General features: G+C 43.0%; 1 protein-coding gene across 2 annotated transcripts in view; it reads right to left on the bottom strand.

The window, feature by feature from the left end:
* The window catches only part of LOC122063984 (phosphoglycolate phosphatase 1A, chloroplastic-like), an 83,311-nt gene that overhangs the window by 11,581 nt on the left and 50,369 nt on the right, over window positions 1-21,361 (bottom strand). For both annotated transcript variants that reach the window (XM_042627679.1, XM_042627678.1), the window contains 3 exons: window positions 2,332-2,391; window positions 2,153-2,205; window positions 1,094-1,191 (listed from right to left, as the gene is read on the bottom strand). In XM_042627679.1, the coding sequence (XP_042483613.1) occupies window positions 1,094-1,191; window positions 2,153-2,205; window positions 2,332-2,391 (211 nt within the window). The remainder of the gene's footprint in view (window positions 1-1,093; window positions 1,192-2,152; window positions 2,206-2,331; window positions 2,392-21,361) is intronic.

Below are 21,361 nucleotides of genomic sequence, written 5' to 3'. Positions count from 1 at the left end.
AACATCTTCAGTAGCTTTCTCATTCTTGGCGCAGAGAGATGAAGAATGGCCAAATGTTTTACAAATGGTGCATTGAGGAGGGATCCAATCGTATTTAATATGTTGCTCCAAGGAGAATCCTTCTCCATCAATAATAGTGACAAAGGAAGGGAGAATCTGCTCTGTCATGATTTCAATGCATATCCTGGAGAAGGATAATCTGTCCATGAGTTTAGTGCGCATATCCGCGTAAAGAGGCTTTCTAATGATTGAGCCGACGATGTTGAGGCCCTTGGAACACCAAAGGTGAAGGGGTAAGTTGGGGAGGGCGACCTAGAGGGGAATAGAGGATGGTTCAGTCCTATTGAAGGGGGTGTGCTTATCCCAATGGCACAAGAAAATTGGGTTTTTTCCTCACGTGCCAGGGGCCACCATCCAATGACCTAGTCTTGTCGGCTTCAGTTGAGAAGTTGAAGATGAAGGTGCCTTTTTCTAGCATGAAGGTGGAAAGCATACCGGAGGGTCTCCATTGCTTACCAAGCGAAGTTTTGACAATACTGAAGGGAAGGTGACTTCTAGGAAGTTACAAACAATACAGTTTCTCCATTTCAAAATTTCTGGTTCAAGAAGGCCAGGTAGGCATAGGCCAATAGTCAAGGAGTTGAGGGAGGAGGGCGGATGATAGAAAAGAGAATGACCAGCATTTGAAGGTTGAGAGGAAGAAGAGGAAGGAAAGGATGTTATGACAGAAGTCCCATGGCGAGGGGGGAGGAGTGAGAAGCTAAGGATGCAGGAAGGATAGTTTCAAGGGAGACACCGGTGATGGAATCTGCCGGGCGGGGGGAAGGTCAGGCGCAGACAAGAACAAGATTGGACTATGGACATAGCTATTTTGAATCAAATGAAGGCAATCAGCAAACTTATCTTATTTGAAGTGAAGTCATTATTTAACAAGCTAATGATCTCTTAGACCAATAAAATATGTATAACTAACCATAGCTCATCCAGTTACTATTTTCCTCACTTCAATAAATGAAAATTCCTTCTTTAATGAATTAAAGCATATCATAAGAGAAAAGATAACAAACGAATGGAGCTAGGAGAAGAAGCAAACCTGCCCATTCTTGAGCATCTGTTAGATGAGTGACAGCATCACGATTTGTAGCAATGAAAAGACACCCTGGATTTTCACGAATACAGAGTGTTCCATACCTTCCATTTGAAAAGTATAAACATCAAAAATAAAAGAGCTGATGAACTTCATAAATCTAAGACAAGATGATTGACTTTTAAAGTAAACAAACAACAGAGTTGTTATTATTCTTACGTGAGTTACGTATGTTGATTAATTTAGTGACAGTAGAAGGCTACTATTGATATGTCTCTCCAAAGTCCAGACAATGACAATGATAAAAACCAATTAGGACCAGGGTTGGTAAAAATCATATGTTTAAATATATGATTTCATCTATAGATGCAATGGACTAAAGTGATCATGTAACTATATAAAAGGTGATGAATGTATTAAGACACAAAATCCATACGTGTTGTAGAAAGTAACTACATGCAACGACAATAGCATGAAGATGAGCTATACTAAGAACTCAGAAAACAAGTACCATAGAAATTACCAAAGAAAACAAATATATGCATCAAGACAAAAATCAGAGACCCAAAAGTGTTAGCTCATCCTAAAAATCATGTTTCTTTGAATGGGGGCACAGATTTAACGAGTCTGGTTGGCATAGAAAATGGATCTTCTAGAATTTGAATAGTTTTAATTTTCTGGTAAAAATTTTAGGGAACTCGAGGTGGATACATGAAGGATCTCCAAAACATGAATCTATTTGGCTTTTGGTGCATTTTGGACAAAATGAACAATAAAATATTTCAAGATAAAGTGTGTATGACCCACAAAAAGTAATAGGATTTAGAGGAAATGCAGTGTGGAAATTTTAGAGTTGAGATATTCAACAGATTTCAGTGGATTTTACGGGAAATCAATTGGCTCCATCCATTGACTCAACTTTGAATTTTCATGATTTCTCCACAAGGAAAATCTCTGTGAGAATATTTGCAACATAAGCATTGAAATTATCCATAAAACTGTAATGACTCAAATTTGCACGGTTGGAAAGATCATATTAACATGTCTGGAAAAAGAAGAACTTACTGAACTTTGTAGTAGTTAAAATAACGATCAAATCCAACAACAACAGCCCCAACCTAAACAGCCATGCACAAGAGTTTGGATGAAGACAGGAACAATGTTTTGCCTTTCAAGTCCCAATTAAAGTATATAAAAATTACAATACAATCGAGTAATTGGAGTGTGGAAGTATAGAAACTTACATTTTCGTCATGTTCCATTAGAAAACCAGGCTTTAGCTCTATCTTTTTCTCACCATCTGCCTGTAAAGAAGAGAACATGTTATCCTTATGTTGTACCATTCCTCAAACTCATCCCTGATCTCTCTCTCTCTCTCTCTACAGTCTCTCTTACCCTGTTTGGATAAAACCTCATGAGGTGTTTAAAATGTTCTCGTAAAATCTAAGAGGTGAATGACTTCTAAGTCAATTACAGATAACTTATTTGTTTCATACTCAGTTGATTTGTCTTGCACTTTCATATTGACACATGATTGAATGGTGTAAAAATACCAAATATTGTAATCCCTTTCCTCAAATGCCATTTCTATTAGTAGTACAAAGGTTTTAAACCCCTAATTTGTATGTCATCTCAAGTAGTGTCCAGTAGTGGTCCCTCTAACAAATACCCTGCTGGCTTACTTTCCTCCAATTTCCGTCAATCTGCTGAGATAAGCTTCAAGAAAGATCAATGGACCCATGTTGTTATCAACTAACGGAGGGCTATGATATGAGGTGCAACATTGGAAGCATTCAAGTTGTAGTTTGCTAATATTAGCACAAAACAATTATTCAGCCTGTCAGATTCCAACCCAAAGACTTGTCTACTAGATGGAGGGACTCACAGGTATGTGAAGACACAAAAATCCCATTCCTAACCAATATGGGATCCTAACACTCATGTGTAGGCAGATCAGAACAGGCCCTACATATGGAAGGATCACGGAGGCAGGAACGAAATCTGCTCTGATTCCTTCTCAGATTCCAACTCAAAAGAGTAGTCTCGAAGATATATCTGACATGGAAGGATCACGGAGGCCAATATGGGATCCTAACACTCATGTGTAGGCAGATCAGCACAGGCCCTACATATGGAAGGATCACGGAGGCAGGAACGAAATCTGCTCTGATTCCTTGTCAGATTCCAACTCAAAAGAGTAGTCTCAAAGATATATCTGACATGGAAGGATCACGGAGGCGGAGGGACTCACAGATATATAAAGACATGGAAATTCCAGTCTGAACTGATATGGGATCTTAACACATCCAAATTTATTAGATAGAGTAACCTCAAGGATATATCTACATAGTGACCTCCCTGGCAGTACTTACATAACAATGAAATGTGTCATACTAATAATTGTTCAAATCTGCAATCCATAGAAGATTGAGTAGTAATGTCATATCACAACTGTTAAAGGGCTACTACCCTAGGGTGTATTCTTTAATTTATTTCACTTATGTATGGTGTCATGTGTCTTACTAAATAGTGAGGGTATTATTGTAATTCTGTTCTTTTATCTTTGGTTATAAATATATCTCTTTACTACTGATTAGAGATTAACATTGGACATTAACTCAATCTTTCCAATCAGTAGCACTGTTGCTCCTTCCTTTCTTCTTCTCCCTTGATTCTCTTTTCTATACATTTTCTCACCTCCTCCTTATCACTACTGGTTGATTTTAGATCTAAACAACCAGAAATTGCATCCGTTTTTCCCTTGCTTTGAGAGTTCCATTAGGACCTTCTGTTATTGTGGTTAGCAGCAACCTATATGCTGTTCTAATTTTTGTGAAACCATAGTTGATAGAATATGAAATACTAAAGTTTCTTGTAATGAAGAATTGGATTTACCTTGTGCATTGATATAAACCTCTACATATTGTGCCCATAGAAGATAGTTGGATGCACCATTCAGCTTAATGGCAGGCAGTGATTTGGACACTGACAGAGTCCACAAATGGTTCTGAGTCACCCATTGAATAGATAACAGTGGCACAATAGACAATAAGTGCATAAACAGCAGCAATAAGATAATAGACTCAGATCCACGTGTGAAAAATTTCTCCTTTGGATTCCCATCTCCCCTCCTCCTATGTTCTAACCCCCCCTCCTATGTCCGTCTCCCCTCCGATGGTTCCCACCGCCGGAACTCCTCCCACCTCTAGCCACACTGCTGCTACCCCTCTTTCCCTCTCTTCTCCTCATCCAAAACCATGGACCTCCGTTGTCCAATCCTCCAACCCCTCCCCATCCCTCTCCATTGCTGGACATCCCCTCTTCTTTGTTCCTCCCTCCACCTTTCTTGACAAGCAGATCAGCCTCTGTCCGTCGGGTTTGCTTGAGGCCAAGATACATAAATGGCGAAACTGCATCATTGGTCACTTCCTTGGAGCCCAGCGTCCCTTCCATATCGTGAAGTCCTCCCTTTCCAAGCAGTGGTGGCTTCATGGAACCCTCTCCACTTTTCTTCTTGAGAATGGCCTGTTCATCTTCAACTACTCCGATGAATCAGATAAGATCACCGCTCTCGAAGGAGGTCCCTGGAAAGGAGGAAGGAAACCAATCTTTTTGTGCCACTGGGACCGATTCATGTGCCACTGGGACCGATTCACAACCCTTGCCAAAGTGGGCCTTAAAAAGATTCCCATCTGGGTAGCTCTTCCTAATCTTCCCCTGCACTTTTGTTGTGCTCAAGGGCTGAGTATTGTGGGATCTCTTATGGGGAAGCCCCTCTTCTCAGATCAGAGAACCAAGCTTATGGATTGGCTGGTGTTTGCTAGAATTTGCGTTGAAGCTTCAGCGGACCAAGTTCTCCCTACTTCTGTTACCATCAGGGATGAAGAGGGCTATTCTTTCGATCAGCAGGTGGAGTATGAATGGATTCCCCCTTATTGTTCAATCTGCAAAGTGTTTGGTCCCCCTTCAAAGGGCTGCGCTGCTTCTGTTACCTCTACTTTTAATACTTCCAATGGACCCGTTATGGTTTCCAATGAAGGCCGAAACTTGCTCAACATCTCAGGACCTTGATCCCCAAGCTAATTCCTCTTCCCCTGCTCCTAGGGGAGAAAATATCACCGCCGGCGCCATAGAAGTAGGATGGCTGATCCTCTGCCAAATGAAGGTGCTTCCCATCTGTCAGATCAAAATCTGTTGACCAAAGAGACCTTCAGTCTTTAACTGCTGGACACAATCAGTTCTCCATCCTGTCCCATCAGAGTCCGACAGTGATGTGGAGACCCTGTCAAAGAATTCCTTTTCACTTGTGGGAGATGACCTTGCCGATGGTTCCGCCGATATTGCCTGCCACCTGATGCCGCACCCTATTTCTTCCTCAAGCATCCCTGACAGCAGCTTTGGCCCTTCCTCTGGTTTTGATGATCTCTCTGATCCTTCCACCGCCTCTCCCCCCTCTTTATCCCTTTTCTGCTAATTTCTTGGACTCCTCCACTTTGACAATCTTACCCTTTCCTTCTATCTCTTTCCGTGACTCTTCCTCTGGCCCATGTCTTTCCATCTCTTCTGGGGCCCTCTCCTTTGCCCCTCCCTCCTCACGTCTTCTGGGCTTTTATCTTATGACCCACCTTCCTCCTCCGCCTCTGGGCTCCCCTCCTCTAGCACTCCCCTCTCTTCCTCTTCTGGGCCTCTTCTGGGCCTTCCCCTTCAGGCCCAACTCTATCCCATTCTTCTAGGCTTTACTCCAACAACCCCTCCAACCCTTCTTACCCCCTTCAACCTTACACTCCTGACCACCTATATTCTACTATGACCCATCCATACCACCCCCACTCTGGGCTTTACTCCAATGACCCTCCCAAGCCTTCTTACCTCCTTCAACCTTACACACCTGAAAACCTATCTTTTATTACGACCCATCCATACCATCCCTCACTCGACCTTGCATCAGCCCATTCAAAGTATCCCATCAATCAAACCTGTCCCTTCCTTTATCGGATGACATTTCTGACCCAATGCTCTCTGCCCCTATCCGCGACGACCTTCTTCCTCACCAAACTTCTCATCCGTCTTTGATCTCCTACTTCTCTTCCTTTACCTCATCCTATCATCCTCTCTTCCCTTCCTAGCCTTTCCTTTTTCACCCTGACACCACCCCTAACCCTCTGTCCGCTTCCTATTCTTTGTTTGAGATGTCCCTCCTTGGTAGTGCCTTCCCTGGTCTGGCCGCCATTGACGACTCTCTCACCTTCTTGTGCCGTCCCGCTTCTTCCGCAGTCGGCTCTTCTTTTGTCTCTCACCCCCTTGGCCTGAGACCCTCCACCACCACATTGGGTTCTATTGTTGCTCACTCCCTGGATGGCCTCATGCTATGCCTTTTCACCTTGGAAGGTTCTCCATCAGATCTTCGGTCAGCCCAGGCCCCTCCTCCGTAATCTGATGATGCTCTGGCCTTTTGCCTGTCCCTACAGAAGGAGGCCATGCTACATAGTTTTCCCCTGACAATGCTCCCTCTACTATGTCTTTTTCTGGCCCTTTGCCAGACATTACTCTCTCTCATAAAGTCCCTTGCCCTTGCAAGGCTGTTCAGAACCTCGACAACTTGGAAGGTACTCCTTCATCTCTCTGGTCAGCACCTCCTATGCAACTTGTCACTGCCACAGGCCTTCTACTTGAAGGAGGATCTACTGCCCAATTTACCCCTGCTGAAGCCCCCTCTGCTATGGCTACATCTGGCCCTCTGCTAGACCTGCACTCTTTGATGAAATCCTCTACCCCTGAAGGGTTGTTCAGAAGCTTCACACCCAAGGATTAAAGTATGGGTATTGGTCGCCGTATCGGTGGGCCAAAATTAAGATATGTGTCGGAGGGTATCGCATCATATCAGAGATATGCTAAAACACACAAATAAATGAATAGGGAATAATTTTTTTATACATTTTTGCATAAAAATTTTGTTAAAAAAAGCTATTGATAATATGTATTATGCATAAACACTAAATTGAGGGTATCGCACTAAGAATTCAAAGGTTGTAGTTGTCCCATAAATGTAAAATGCTTGTTCCCATCCTTGATTTCCACTTTAGTTAGAGAGAAATATGGCTGACAGCAACTTTGGAACAAAAACCCCTCAAAAAATCGTGTTTTTTTTAAAATAACCCATTTTGGCCATTATATGGCCGTAGCGTACTGTACCGGTACGTATCGTACTGTATCAGTATGTATCGGTGGATACGCACCGATACACACTGATACGTACTGATATATACCAAAATGTACATTTCACCTCGATTTATATTTTCCATAGAGTATCGGTATGTATCATATCGTATCGGTGGTGTATTGGTGCATATCAGTATGTATCGTAGGATACATATCGATACAAAAGGATTTTAAAATTTTCATATATCGTATAGGTGTGTATCGTATCGGTAAGGGCTGATACAGATACATATCGGCCGATATAGATATGTATCGGCCGATACAATACGATACGTATCGATCGATACAATACGATCCGTATCGACCGATACAATACGATACGTACCGATACTTAAAACCATGTCCCCACCTCGGAAGGTGCCACTCCATCTCCTCAGCTTGCTAGAGCTCTCGAGGCTAGCCCCTCAAACTCTAGAGCCTCTACCCATAAGAAGACCATGTTATATAGGCACATCTCTCTTCTCTCCTCCAAGGGATCTAACTGTTCCATAAAGAAACCTCTGGTCCCCTCTCATTCCCCCCCTCAAGGAATTCCAGCGTAGGCCGAAGGCCAAGTCATGATCGAGCCTTTCCAAGGCTTCTCCCTGATCTCTTGAGCAATTGCAGCCCCGTCCCCCTCTTCCAAATGACCCCTAGGCCATCTGGATGTTCAAGGATTAAATTCCTCGGCCAAGTATACTGCCATCCACTCCAGCTTAAGAGACTCCCACCTCTATCTTATGCTGTCTACTTGAAACCTATGTCCTTGAGCCTAATACCTCTTGCATTCCTGTTTTCATTAGCCTTCTTGGTCTTTTCTCTCTAACTATGCCCACTGCCAAAATGGCCACATCTGGATCCTCTGGAACCCTCTTCTCCTTCATGTTCAATCATTTCTTCCTCCTTCCAAGCCATCCACCTCTCCATCTCTTCCCTTGCTGGCCCCCCTACTTCCTCTTTGCCATCTATGCTCTTAATAGAGCTCAGGACATGACCTCCCTCTGGTCCGATCTCTGTTCCTTTGCCCCCACTACTGGCTCCCTTCCCTAGGGTCTGGCAGGTGATTTTAATGTCATTAGGCACTCCCATAAAAAGTCGGGAGGAGACCCTATGGACCTCTTCTTTGTTAATTCCTTCAATGATTGTATTGATGATATCAGTATCAACGTCTATCGTTGGTCTGGCTATAAATTCACTTAGAACAATCGCAGAGTTGGTCAAGTGTATATTTTGCAAATTGGATAGGGTCTTAATCAATGAATCTTGGTTGGAATATTTTTCCTCCTCCTATGCCTGTTTAGACCTTCCTGCTATCTTTGACCACTCTCCCATTTCTCTCCTCATCCATCCCCAAGCCATTCAAGTTCTTCGATATATGGACCCTCCACTAAGATTTTCTCCCTATTGTCCATAGGGCTTGGATCATCCCTATTCATGCTTCATCCTCTCCTCTCATTGGGCTCACCAGGAAGCTTAGAAATGTTAAATCTGCCCTTAAGACCTAGAACTCCTCCTTTGGTAATATTTACTCAAATGTCTCTTCCTGTAACGACAAGCTGATACTATCTAGGCAAAGCTTTAGCTAGATCCTCTCAACCCGCCCTTGCAGAGGAAGACAACCTCCTTTAAGCTCTCCTTTATTCTTGGTTAAGAGGAAAGCTTCCTCTGTTAGAAATCCAGAATCAAATGGTTTGAGCTTGGAGATTCCAACACCGCCTACTTCCATCGATCCCTCAAGGCTAGGACAAATGCAAATTGCATTCCCAAGCTGATCTCCAGTGATGGCTCCACTCTCTTCAACCATGAGGACATCAAAGCTGAAGCAACCTCTTACTTCTCAAATCTCTTCCATCCCCCTCCCCCCCCCCCTTCCCTTTCCGCCAACCTTGTCAACCAATTCATTCCTTATCATCTTCTCCCCTCCCTTTAAGCCATGCCATCCGATGATAAGATTCTTGCCATTGTCCTCTCCCATAAATCCAAAAAAGCCCCCGGTATGGATGGATTCAGTGTGGGATTCTTTTCTTCCTACTGGCATATCATTAGATCTGATCTAATTCATTCCATCAGAAGCTTCTTCCTCTCCCCCAGCCAAATCAAAGGTGTAAATTGCCTCATCCCTAAGAAAAAGGAGTGATCTCCATGTCGGACTTTAGGCCCATCTCCCTTTGCAATCTTCTGCACAAATTCATAGCAAAATCTTGGATAATTAGATCTAGCTTGTCATTGACTCCCTGGTCAGTGCTAATCAATCTGCCTTCATCGCTGGTAGAAGTATTGCAAACAACATCATTCTCCGTCATGAGATTGTTGGAGGTTTTGAAAGAAAATTCCACTCCTTTTCCATTCTTCTCAAGATTGACATTCACAAAGCTTTTGACTCCATCTATGGGGATTTCATTAATTTTGCTCTTCTCCAGATGTCTTTCCCCTTTATGTTGTCTATTGGATCTACTACTGCATTTCCTCCCCTCATTTCTCTGTCCATGTTAATGGTAGCCCTGCTGGTTACTTTCCTTCCTCTATGGGGATTAGGCAAGGTTGTGCCTATTCTCCCTTCCACTTTTCTCTTGCTTTAGAAGTTCTTTCCCCCTCAATCTAATCCTTTACGATCAACACCTCATCTCCTCAATCCCCAAATGCAAATCCCTCATGCTCACCCATCTTACTTTTGTGGATGACCTTATGATTTTCTCCAAAGCATATCATTCCTCCATCTCCTCTATTTTGTCTTCCCTCCACCTATTTGAGTTCCTCTTGGGTCTCTAAATCAACCTTCTCAATTCCAATCTATTCCTTTCTGGTATTTCTCCCTCTCGCCAAGAGTCACTTCTTGAGCTTATGGGGTTCTCCCTTGGCTCCCATCTTGTTAAATACCTTTTCCTCCTTCTCATCTCCTCCAGACTCTCTACTCATCATTGCACTCCTTTGCTGGATCTTATAAGGAAAATGCTTTAGCTGTGAAAAGGTAAGCTCCTCTCTTACGTTGGTCATCTTGTCCTCATCAGATCAACGTTCTAATCCATGTATCTCTACTGGTGTGGTGTCCTTATTCTCCCTTTTGCCACATCCAAATCTATTGATACCCTCCTATGCTTCTTCCATTGGAAAGGTGTTGACTTGTCTAGGTTTCTTAGGCCTTTCTGCTGGGACAGAGTCTGCCTCCCCAAAGCTGAGGCTAGTCTAGGCATCAGGAGGATTAAAGATGTTAATTTTGCGGGGATTCACAAGCTCATCTGGAAGATTATCTCTAAGAAGAACAACATCTAGGTTTCTTGGATCTACTCCTTTCCCCTCAAACAGGATTCCCTTTGGATTGCCTCACCCTCCTCTGATGCCTTTTGGATTTGGTGAAATATTCTCAACTCTCGTCCTTCTACCCTTGGTGCTATCTCATATACTATTGGAAATGGTTCCTCCACCTCCCTCTGGCCAGACCCTTGGCACCATTCTGGCATCCTCTTGAATTTGATTACGCCCAGAATCATTTACTCTTTGGCTCTTCCTAAATCTGCATCAGTAGCTTCTATTATCTCCTATAGCGACAAGTATCCTCCTCCGCCCCTCCCCCTTGCGGATCTTTGGTCTTCTCTTCCCCACCATTCCTCCTGGGCATCATGGAAGTGAAGACAAGATCATCTGGCTTCCCTTCTCCACTGGTCTCTTCACCTGTGCCATTGCTTAGAACCACATTCGTTCTTCTAGCCCCATTGTTCTTTAGCGTAACATTATCTTGTTCAAAGTCCATATCCCCCGGCACAGCCTTCACTGCCTGGAGAGCTTTTCCAACTACCTTCCTACAAGGTCTTTCCTCAACTTCAAGCACATTTCCCCCTCTTGCTGCCTCTGCTGGAATGGTATTAAAGAGACTGACCACCTCTTTTTCTCCTGCCCCTTTTCCTTAGCGGTGTAGAAAAAGGTTTTGAAATCTTGCTGGCCTTCCCACAGAAGTACTCTCCCTTTGTGTAGAAAATGGATCTAGGTTGACATAACGTTTGGTGGAAGCTCCATTTGTGATACTGTGGGGAAATCTTTCCTTTTGTGCTACCATAAACCACCTTTGGATGGAGCGAAATCTATATAGATGGACTTCAAATTCTCATTCTTTTGATAAGATTTGGAATGCCACATATTTTGATGTGATCTCCAAAATTGGTTGCCTTCGCCATTGATTGGTTAGAGATACCCCAAGGAACAGGCTCATTGTTGTATCCTAGGGTCTCCCACTCTCTCTTATCTTCCCCCTCTATTAGCCTTTTGTTGATTCCCCCCCCCCCACCGGAGTTTGTGAGTCCCCCCTTTGATTGGGATTCCCCCTTTTGTAGGGTTTAGCCTTTGTCTTCAACCCTCTTTCCCCCTATATATCTTCTCCTCCTTGGCTCCTTGGTAATGAATTTATTTATTCATTAAAAAAAAAAAAATGGATAACAGATTAAACTGTGACTAGTGTAGAATCACAAATCTAACCATAAGTGATAAACCACTTGAGCTACCTTGCAAATGGTGTTTACATCAAGTTTCTCAATCCACGTATGCTTGCGGCTTTCTTGTTTTTTGAGTTTTTTTTTCCCTACAACAAAGATTGGGATGTATCTATACCTCTGACTGTTGGTTGCTTGAGATGTTTTGAGGTTTTTCCCTCCATTGATCAAAATTTGGTGTCGATCAGATATGTGTTTAGGTGTTATTTGATAGATTCTAAATTCTGGATTGCTAATGTTTCTATTTTCTGGCTCGTTACTGTAGCCTAGCCACCTATCTAGCCATTGGATTACCCCAAATTTTTGGGGTGTGATCACTCTACATATACCCTATATTCGACCTAATTTTGGGCCTGATCTGTAGTGGTGATTTTCTGGAAATCATTTTCTCCTCTTGGTGTTTCTTCCTCTACCTGTGGTTTTGCTCGCTGGAGTTGTTTATCACTTATGGTTGGATTTGTAACTCTAAACTAGTCACCAGTTTAGTATGTTATCTTATGGCTGCTGTTTATGCAGTTACTGTCTATTGTGCTACTGTTATCTATTCAATGGGTGACTCAAAACCATTTGTAGACCCTGTGAGTGTCCAAATCACTGCCATTAAGCTGAATCGTGCATCCAACTATCTTCTATGGGCACAAAATGTAAAGGTTTATATCAATGCGAAAGGAAATTAAAATACTTAATATCAAAACCTCTCCCTATTGACTAAAGATTATGAGGAGTGGATGCGTGAAAATGGTACACTTATTGTGTGGCCACGGAATAGCATGGAACCATCAGTGGCTACTAATGTCATGCGCCACAATACTGCTAAGGGTGTCTAGGATGACTTAAGGGAGAGTTACTTGCGAAACAAGAAATTTTCGTGCATTTATGTAACACCCCAATTTGATTTAACCCCTAGTCTGTGTTCAGGTAAAGAGGCAGAGGAGAGGAAGGCAGCCCTGGAATGGCTGGCAGCAGTGGAGTGTCTGGAAGGCAAAGACGACCCCACCTGTCGATGCTCAGCCTGCCAACACAACTGGAAAACCTATCAAGAAATATGGGCATACAGGTAATATTTTAACCCACATTGGACTAGGCACCTTGGACAGCTATACATACCTAAATTGGGTTAAAAAGACTGCAACCGGCGGGTCCAACTAGCCAGCCAGTGGGACTGCCAAAATGCAGATTTTTAGGGTTTGGCTTTGTGGGGCCCACATCCCTGCAGAAAAATTTCTGCCCTCTTGCCCATAAGTAGAGGCATGTTTGGGGGCCTCAGTTCACCTTTTACCTCTGAGAGCATAGATGCCTAGATTAAGTAATGAAATAAAAACCTAAACAGGTAGATTGGGTTATTAAAGAAGCTCTACCCAAACAGGCCCTTAGGACTGTTTGGGCTGGACTATAAATAGCATATTAAGGCTTAGGGTGGCAGAATTCACTCACCCTAAACGATTTCCTTACAGTAAGGAGAAGAAGGAGAAGAGAAGAAGAAGAAGGAAGGAGAAGGAAACAAAGGAAGAGGAAGAAATTGGAAGGGAGCTTCTTCAACTAAGACTGCTACTGGACCAGCACTGTCCAGTACAGTAGAGAATCTTTTATGGTTACAGTGAATTGGGTAAGTAGGGTTTAGGGTTTTCTCCAGTTAAGGATTGCCAGGGAATCCCTGTGACTGAACTGCTGCCCAGCAGAGGAAGCCCCAATTTTGGAGGGGATTCTGCGGTCCAATTCACAGGAAAGTCAACCCTGTATACCCTGGAACCTAAGATTTTTACTATTCCAATAGAAATTTAGGAAATTGAGACTGAATTAGTGATGACTAGGTGAAATTCTACCAAAGCCCTAGAACAGGAATTCGTTCCAGGTTTTATTCCTATTAATTCTCTACCTGAATCCTGCAATGAGTTCAATTAGAGTTGGAATACCAATTTTTTTCTTGTAGACAATTGCACCTAACTTAAATTAAGGCATTAGGTGAGGGAAATGATCCAATTCTGCAGAATTGTCCCAATCCCTACCTAAATTCTGGAATTTCTGCAGAAATGGAGACATTAACCCAAGGAACCATCAATTGAGCCCTAGAAATGGGTCAGTAAGAGGCCAAACCTGCAAGGAGGACCCACTGATCCTGTGCTAGGCATCTGGTTATGAATTGGGAACCAATTCAGAACTTGATGTACACAGAACAGTAATGGCAGAATCGGATTCTGCAGAAAAGGGGGCACCGGCAGGTTCGACTGGCCAGCCGGTGGCTGCCCCACCAACCTGCCGGTAAAGGTTCCAGAATGCAGAATAGGGCACTGTGATGGGACAGTAAACCCCTACACACAAGTGAATCTATTAACATCATTTAATAAGATTTGGCTCTCTGTAGTAAGAGATAACTGTGTCTAGGACCACAGTACCCAGAGTGACTGTTGATGAGACTGAGGGTATCCTAACCAAGTGTGGGACCCACTGCTATAGTTTCCTAATGGGTGGTCCTACCAGTAGAAGGTCAGGAACAGAGGACTGCACAGTAGAGGAAATCCAGTTAGAACCCGGAAATTGGGGGTCGCAATTAAAATGGATATATTAGGATAGGATTATCATTGAATATTTTATTTAAATACACTGTGAATTAGGAACCAAAATCGTCGGTGAGGACCTAGCTCTGATTTGGGAATCTATCGCACAAGGATCTGAGAAACAATGTGAGTGGGTGCCTGACTTATTTCACGGAGTGTTTATTTTATTTAAAATTGTGCTTGAACCTCATGCATACTGTCAAGTGCATTTATTTATCTGCTATTGATACCATGGAACTGGAAACTGGAAAGGTAAGTCAGGTAAGATGGGGCATGTTTGAGTGTGCCCGGTATTTATTGTATGTTTATGTGTATAATGATGATGGATGAGCATCATGTAGAAGATTTTTGGGCTAGGACTTATCACCACCCAAGTGCTACAACCCCTTATCAATAGGGGGTGAGGTACTGACTAATCCCAACCCATGGCTGCCTGATCAGAAGTACACTTCTGGTGTACGACGTACTGTATCTGGAGATGGATAGCATAAGGTACGAGGTACTATACACTTGATTGCCTCGAGTTATTAACCTAGGGGTTAGCCGGGGGAATGAGGTTCTTTCCGGGACTAGCTAACTCCTGCCTGCAACTAGCTTGTATCCTTGGAGCCTGACGTACTGGGAAAGGGGATACCACCTACGTTACGTAGCACTACACCATTTTACAGACTAAGTAATGGACTAGGAACTAGTGTAATTTAAATAAATCCATGAGCATCATATAAGGTGTGGAGCATGCATTGCATCATTTGTATTATGTTTACTTGCCTGCCCCCACCCCTTCACTGAGCATGTCGTGCTCACCCCATTCTGTTTACCCTCTAGATGACAAGATTGGTGTCCTCCCGATTACTGGCACTGATCATATGCAAATGGCCATGGACCTTTTGCCCAGTATCCCAGAGGTTGAGACAGAGCATGGACCCGACTGCAGCTATGACGCCTGTGCCTTCAGAAGCCAGATCTTCTGAGTGACATTACAAACTTTACAGGGACATTTTTTGTGTGTATATATTCTGCTGATTTTAGAGATACTTTGATGTCTTTGTAAATACTACTAATTGGATGGACATTATCATACATATTTGTTTTAGAAATGAATTCAAAATCAAATGTAATTGTAAATTATGTCCTATCATGTAGTAGACACTAGAACTATGTATATAAACTGGATTGTTATATAAGTGATTTATAGATTGTGGTGTGTTATGGTTTCCACTCCCTAATCTGTGATCCTGGGGGAAACAGGCTGACTGGATACGATAAGGTGTCTAGTGCCGCATAGCTTTGCTAATAAAAGCAGGGTGTGACAGTTTATGATTTATATGAGAAGATAGTTTATTTCAAGCAGAATGGTAAATCATTAGGTGAATATTATAGTGTCCTTAAGGGTATGTGGGAATAATTAAATGTGTATCCCTTTCTCTGCCTATCTTGAAGTGTTGAAATCTAAACATGACTTAGGTTTTCCTGTTCGAGGTCAAGGTCGAGGTTCAGGGGAGGGAGAGGACATGGTGCTGGTGGTCAAGGAGAAAAACATCCTAATCAGCTTTGATGCCAGTGTTCTCATTTTGGTAACCCCAATCACACTGTTGATAAGTGGTGGGGAAAGAATAGTAAACCTGAGTGGGCACAACAACGGCTAATTCAACAGTACATGATGGGTGTTCTGACATGATGGCATCTAATGACACCGACTCTGCCTCTACATTTGGAGTTGGGTTATCAAGCGTTATGTCTCAAGATAACTATAGCCAGATACTTAAATGACTTCAACAATTTGAGGCTTCCACTTCTTCATCCACTACCACACTAGCCCACATAGGCACTGAGCTCCTTGCCTCCTCTCCTAATCTTGGGTTATTGAATTTGTGCATCCAATCATATGATCGGTAAGTCTAATGTGTTTAGCTCTTTCCATAAAACTAGTCATCCATCCCAGGTGATCCTCGCTAATAGACTCTACTCAGGTTTTTTGTGCATGGTGTTGTTTCTTCTATTATTCATATACCTTAGTTGCCCTTGAATCTTTTATATGTGAATCAATTTATTAAGTCACTAAATTTCTCTCATCTTATGCTTTTTATCATGTCTTTCAAGATCTTCAAACAGGGAAGGAGATTAGTGGAGGGCACGAGAAGGGTAGCTTATATCATCTTGATGGATATGTTTTCTACTACTACGTCTGCCGCTTCTGGTGGTGTTTCAACAAATGGCTCCTAAGTGTAAATCTAGATCCTGTATAGAGTGTGAAGCTTGTGAGTCTGGTAAACATCACCATACTTCCTTTCCTACACAACATGTTTCTAGGATTCAATCTTTGTTTTCATTAGTTCACTCAGATATTTGGGGTCCTTGACGTGTATAGAGTTGGTCCGGTTTTATGTATTTTGTTACCTTTGTGGATAATCATTTATATTTGACTTGGTTGTATTTACTGAAAGATCATTCAAAGTTTCTGTATGCCTTTAGAGCTATTTATAATGAAATAAAAATAGCTTGAAACATCATTCAAAGTTTCTGTATGCCTCCCTCCACCTTTGGCCCTCCATTCCCAAAACCCCCCACAGCTTTACCAAGCGTCCGACGCCCTCTGCCCCCAATTCCTAATGATCCCTTGGACTATATGGAATGTTCGAGGTCTCAATTCGTCGGAAAAAACAAGCTAAGATCAGATCCCAAATCCGCTCCTCTAAGTCCAATCTTTGTTGTCTATTGGAAACCCGTGTCCTAGAGGCCAATGCCCCCCGGATTGTCTCGTCAATAGCCCTCATTGGTCCTTTGAGTCCATCACCTCCATAGCCCTAATAGAAGGATCTAGATCCTTTGGGACCCCTCCTTCTTGTCATCTCCTGTCTCTCCTCCTCTGCTCAAGTCATGCATATCTCCATTTCCCACCAATTTGGTCCCCTCATCTGTCAGCTCTCAGTTGTCCATGCCCATAATAGGCCTTCCCTTAGGCTGCCCCTGTGGTCTAACCTTCTCTCCTTACCCTCCTCAAGATCTAGGCCTTGGGGTTTTGTTGGCGATTTTAAAGTAATCCGGTTTAGCCACGAAAAATATGGGGGAAACCCCATTGATCCCCAGGTAGTTGATGCCTTCAATGATTGCATTGATGATCTTAATCTCACTGACCTTAGATGGTCGAGCGTCAAGCTTACATGGCATAACAGAAGATCTGGCATTCACCATGTGGCTTGTAAGCTTGATAAGTTAATGAAGCCTGACTTGATTCCTTCCCTTCTTCTCATGCATGCTTTGGTCTCCCTAGGATTTCGGACTATTGCCCCATCTCAATTCATGTCCTCCCCTTTCGTTCATTTGGTCCCAAGCCTTTCAAGTTCATTGACATGTGGATTTCCCATCCCAATTTCTAATCTTTAGTCCATCATACTTAGAGCATTCCTACCCCTCGTTCCCTATCCCCCCCTCTTTGCTTTTGCCAAAAAGCTCAAGAATGTCAAAGCCACTCTTAAGCTTTGGAATGCCTCCACCTTTGGGAACATTTCCTTCTGGGTCTCTGAAGGTAGGGAAGGGCTTCACTCCATTCAATCCAGACTCCAATTGAATCTTCTCAACCCTGTCCTGGCTGAGGAAGAAAAAATTGCAGCCTCTGATTTTTCATTGCTTCTGGAACAAGAAGAAAGCTTTCTTCGTCACAAAGCCGGCAATTAAATGGCTTGATCTGGGAGATCCAACTCGGCTTACTTCTGTCGTTCTCTTAATCCAGGAACAATGCTAACACCATTCCCATACTTATCTCCTCTTCCGGGATGGATCTCTACTCCCCTGATCTCATTAAGGCTGAAGCTATCTCTCATTGCCAGAGACTATTCAACCCTACTCCCACCCCTCCCCCTCCCATTCCCTCCAATCTCCACAACAAATTTGGCCCTGATGAGCTACTCCCCTTCCTCCAATCTATTCCTAGTGAGGAAGAAATTCTCTCGGCCATCCTTTCCTATAAGGCCAATAAAGCCCCAGGCCCTGATGGCTTCAGTATGGGCTTCTTTTCTGCCTACTAGAATATCATCCGAACTGACCTTATTGCAGTGGTGCGAAGCTTCTTCTTCAATCTTAACCAAATCAATGGGATAAACCACACCTTCCTCTGCCTCATCCCTAAAAAGGAAGGTGCAATATCTATGAATGACTTCAGACCCATTTCTCTTTGCAATCTTCTCTACAAAGTCATTGCCAAAATTCTTGCAAACAAGATCCATAAAGTCATTGACTCCCTTATCAGTCCAAATCAATCTGCCTTTATTACGGGAATGAGCATTATGGACAACATTATCCTTTGTCACAAGATTGTTCGCGGCTTCGACCGCAAGTCTCACTCCCCTACTGCCCTCCTCAAGATTGATATTCATAAAGCGTTTGACATGATCGGTTGGGACTTTGTTTCCAATGTTTTTCTCCAAATGTCCTTTCCGGCCTCTTTTGTCCATTGGATTAGCACTTGCATCTCCTCCCAACGATTCTTTGTCTTAGTGAATGGAAGCCCGACTGGTTACTTCCCCTCTGGGCATAGTATCCGCCAAGGTTGCCCCCTTTCCCCTCTCCTTTTCTCCTTTGCCCTGGAAGTCCTTTCCCGCTCTATCCAGTGAGCCACCGACCTTCATCTCATCTCTCCCATTCCTAAATGCAAATCTCTTCTCTCCCACTTGGCTTTTTCTGATGATATCATGATCTTCTCTAAGGCTGATGCTTTCTCCATCACCACCATCATGTCCACTCTTCACTCCTTTGAAACTCTATCGGGTCTCAAAATCAACCTCCTCAAGTCCAACATATTCCTCTCTAGTATCTCCCCTGAGACCATGTCAAACCTTTGTGGTATCTCAGCTATCCCTCTGGGTTCCTTGCCTGTCAAATACTTGGGTCTCCCCCTCATCTCCTCCAAGCTCTCTGCCCACCACTGCACACCCCTTCTTGATCTCCTCAGGAAAAAGCTCCGGCTTTGGAAAGGTAAACTCCTTTCTTTTGTCGGTAGTCTTACCTTGATCAGATCGGTCCTTCAGTCCATGTATTTATATTGGTCCGGCACCTTTGTCCTCCTTGCTTTGGTGATCAAGACTTTTGAGGGTCTCCTATGCTCCTTTCTGTGGAAAGGCTTTGATTCCTCCAAATTCCTTAGGCCCCTCAGCTGGAAGAAGGCATGCATTCCCAAATCTGAATGGGGATTGGGGATTGGGAATTAGGAGAAGTAAGGATGCCAATTTAGTTGGTGCCCTCAAGCTTATCTAGAAAATTATGTCCAAACAAAAGAGCATCTGGGCAAATTAGACTCTCTTTGGCCTACTCAAGCACAACTCTCTCTAGACGGTCCCTTCCAACTCGAACCCATCCTGGATCTGGAGAAAGATTCTCGAGCATAGACCCATTGCCATTTCCTACTCCACAGGATATGGTCATTCTACCTCCCTCTGGAAGGATCCCTGGCACCCTTCGGGCATATTATCTCATTTGCTAACCCCTAGAGTGATCTACTCTTCTGGTCTCCCAACTAATGCCTTGGTTTCCTCTATCCTTTCTCCTATTGGCTGGACTCCTCCCCCCTCTACCCCTCCTCTTTCAGATCTCTAGTCCTCTCTTTCCCCTTATCCCCCTAGTCATAGAGGAAGCGAAGCTAAATGTACTTGGCTCCCTTCCTCCAATGTGATCTTCTCCTCTGCCTCTGCTTGGTCATATGTTCGTAACACCCCCCGATTGTCCCCTAGCACAAGTTGGTCTGGTTTAAAGGTCATATTCCCCATCATAGTTTCTGGCGATGCTTGTCCAACTGTCTCCCTACCCAATCCTTTCTTATTAATCATCATATCCATGCCAATCCTTCTTGCTGCCTATACCCCTTGGGTGTAGAAAATACCTCCCATCTCTTTTTTTCTTACCCCTTCTCCTCACCTGTCTGGAAAAATGTTCTTTCCAAATGTTGGCCGACTAGAAGAACCATTCTCCCCTTTAATAGAAAATGGATTTGGGTGGACATGGCTTTCTCGAGCTCTTCCATTTGCAACACCGTTGGTAAATTGGATTTTTGTGCAACTATAAACCACCTTTGGATGGAACGTAACATCCGTAGATGGACCCCAAATCCCGATCTCAGGATAAGATTTGGAAAGTTATCTACTTTTATGTTACTTCCAAAGCCCAAGCCCTCCATGGCCTTCACTCCCGCCCAGTCCTTAACTCTTCATAAAACTCCCACATCATTAACTCTTGGAACCTGTAGGTTGATCTCTTACATCCCTCTTAAAGGAGCTGGCTTCTTCCCCCCCATCACTAGCTGGCTTCTGTGTTTGGCTTTTGCTGGTCTGGTTCTCATTATGTTCTCATCATCCTAGAGCTGGCATCCTCCCCCCTTGATGGTTTTGATGCTTTGATGTTTGTTTCTTTTGCTAGTGCTTTTGTTAGTTCCCTTTGTGTGGATTTCTCTTTGTCGGCTTAAGCCTCCCCCTACTTCCCCCTTTGTATATTCTCTTCTCCTTGGTTAATGAACTACTTATTCATAAAAAAAAAAAAAAAACACAGTTTAATGCTTTTTGTAAATATTTTAGCTCAGATAATGCGTTGGAATATACTCAACACGGAATTTCTTATTTTTTGCTCTGACAATGGTATTTTACATCAAATTAGTTGTTGTTATACCCCTGAAGGGAACGGCGTAGCTGAACAGAAAAACAGATACTTATTGGAAATTGCTCACTTTTATTGTTTCATAAGAATGTTCCTAGAAGGATGTCATTTTAGCCGTTTGTTATTTGATTAATTGCATGTCTTCCTTTGTTCTTAAAAATAAATCTCCCATGCATATTTTTCTTCCTCATTCTTTATTATTTTCTTTACCACCTTTGTGTTTGGTTGCATTTGTTTAATTCATGTTTTACGTCCAGGTATTGATAAATTATCTCCACGAGTAGTCAAATGTGTTTTCTTTGGTATTCGTGCACCCAAAAATATTTATCATTGTTATGACCTTGTTACCCACCAACCATTTGTGGGTGCCAATGCTACCTTCTTTGAGAGTACACTGTATT

This window comes from Macadamia integrifolia, unplaced genomic scaffold, assembly GCF_013358625.1.
Source record: "Macadamia integrifolia cultivar HAES 741 unplaced genomic scaffold, SCU_Mint_v3 scaffold1508, whole genome shotgun sequence".
NCBI classification, from domain to species: domain Eukaryota; kingdom Viridiplantae; phylum Streptophyta; class Magnoliopsida; order Proteales; family Proteaceae; genus Macadamia; species Macadamia integrifolia.
Note: the sequence above shows the minus strand (reverse complement) of the source record. Positions and strands in the feature narration are given on the sequence as shown.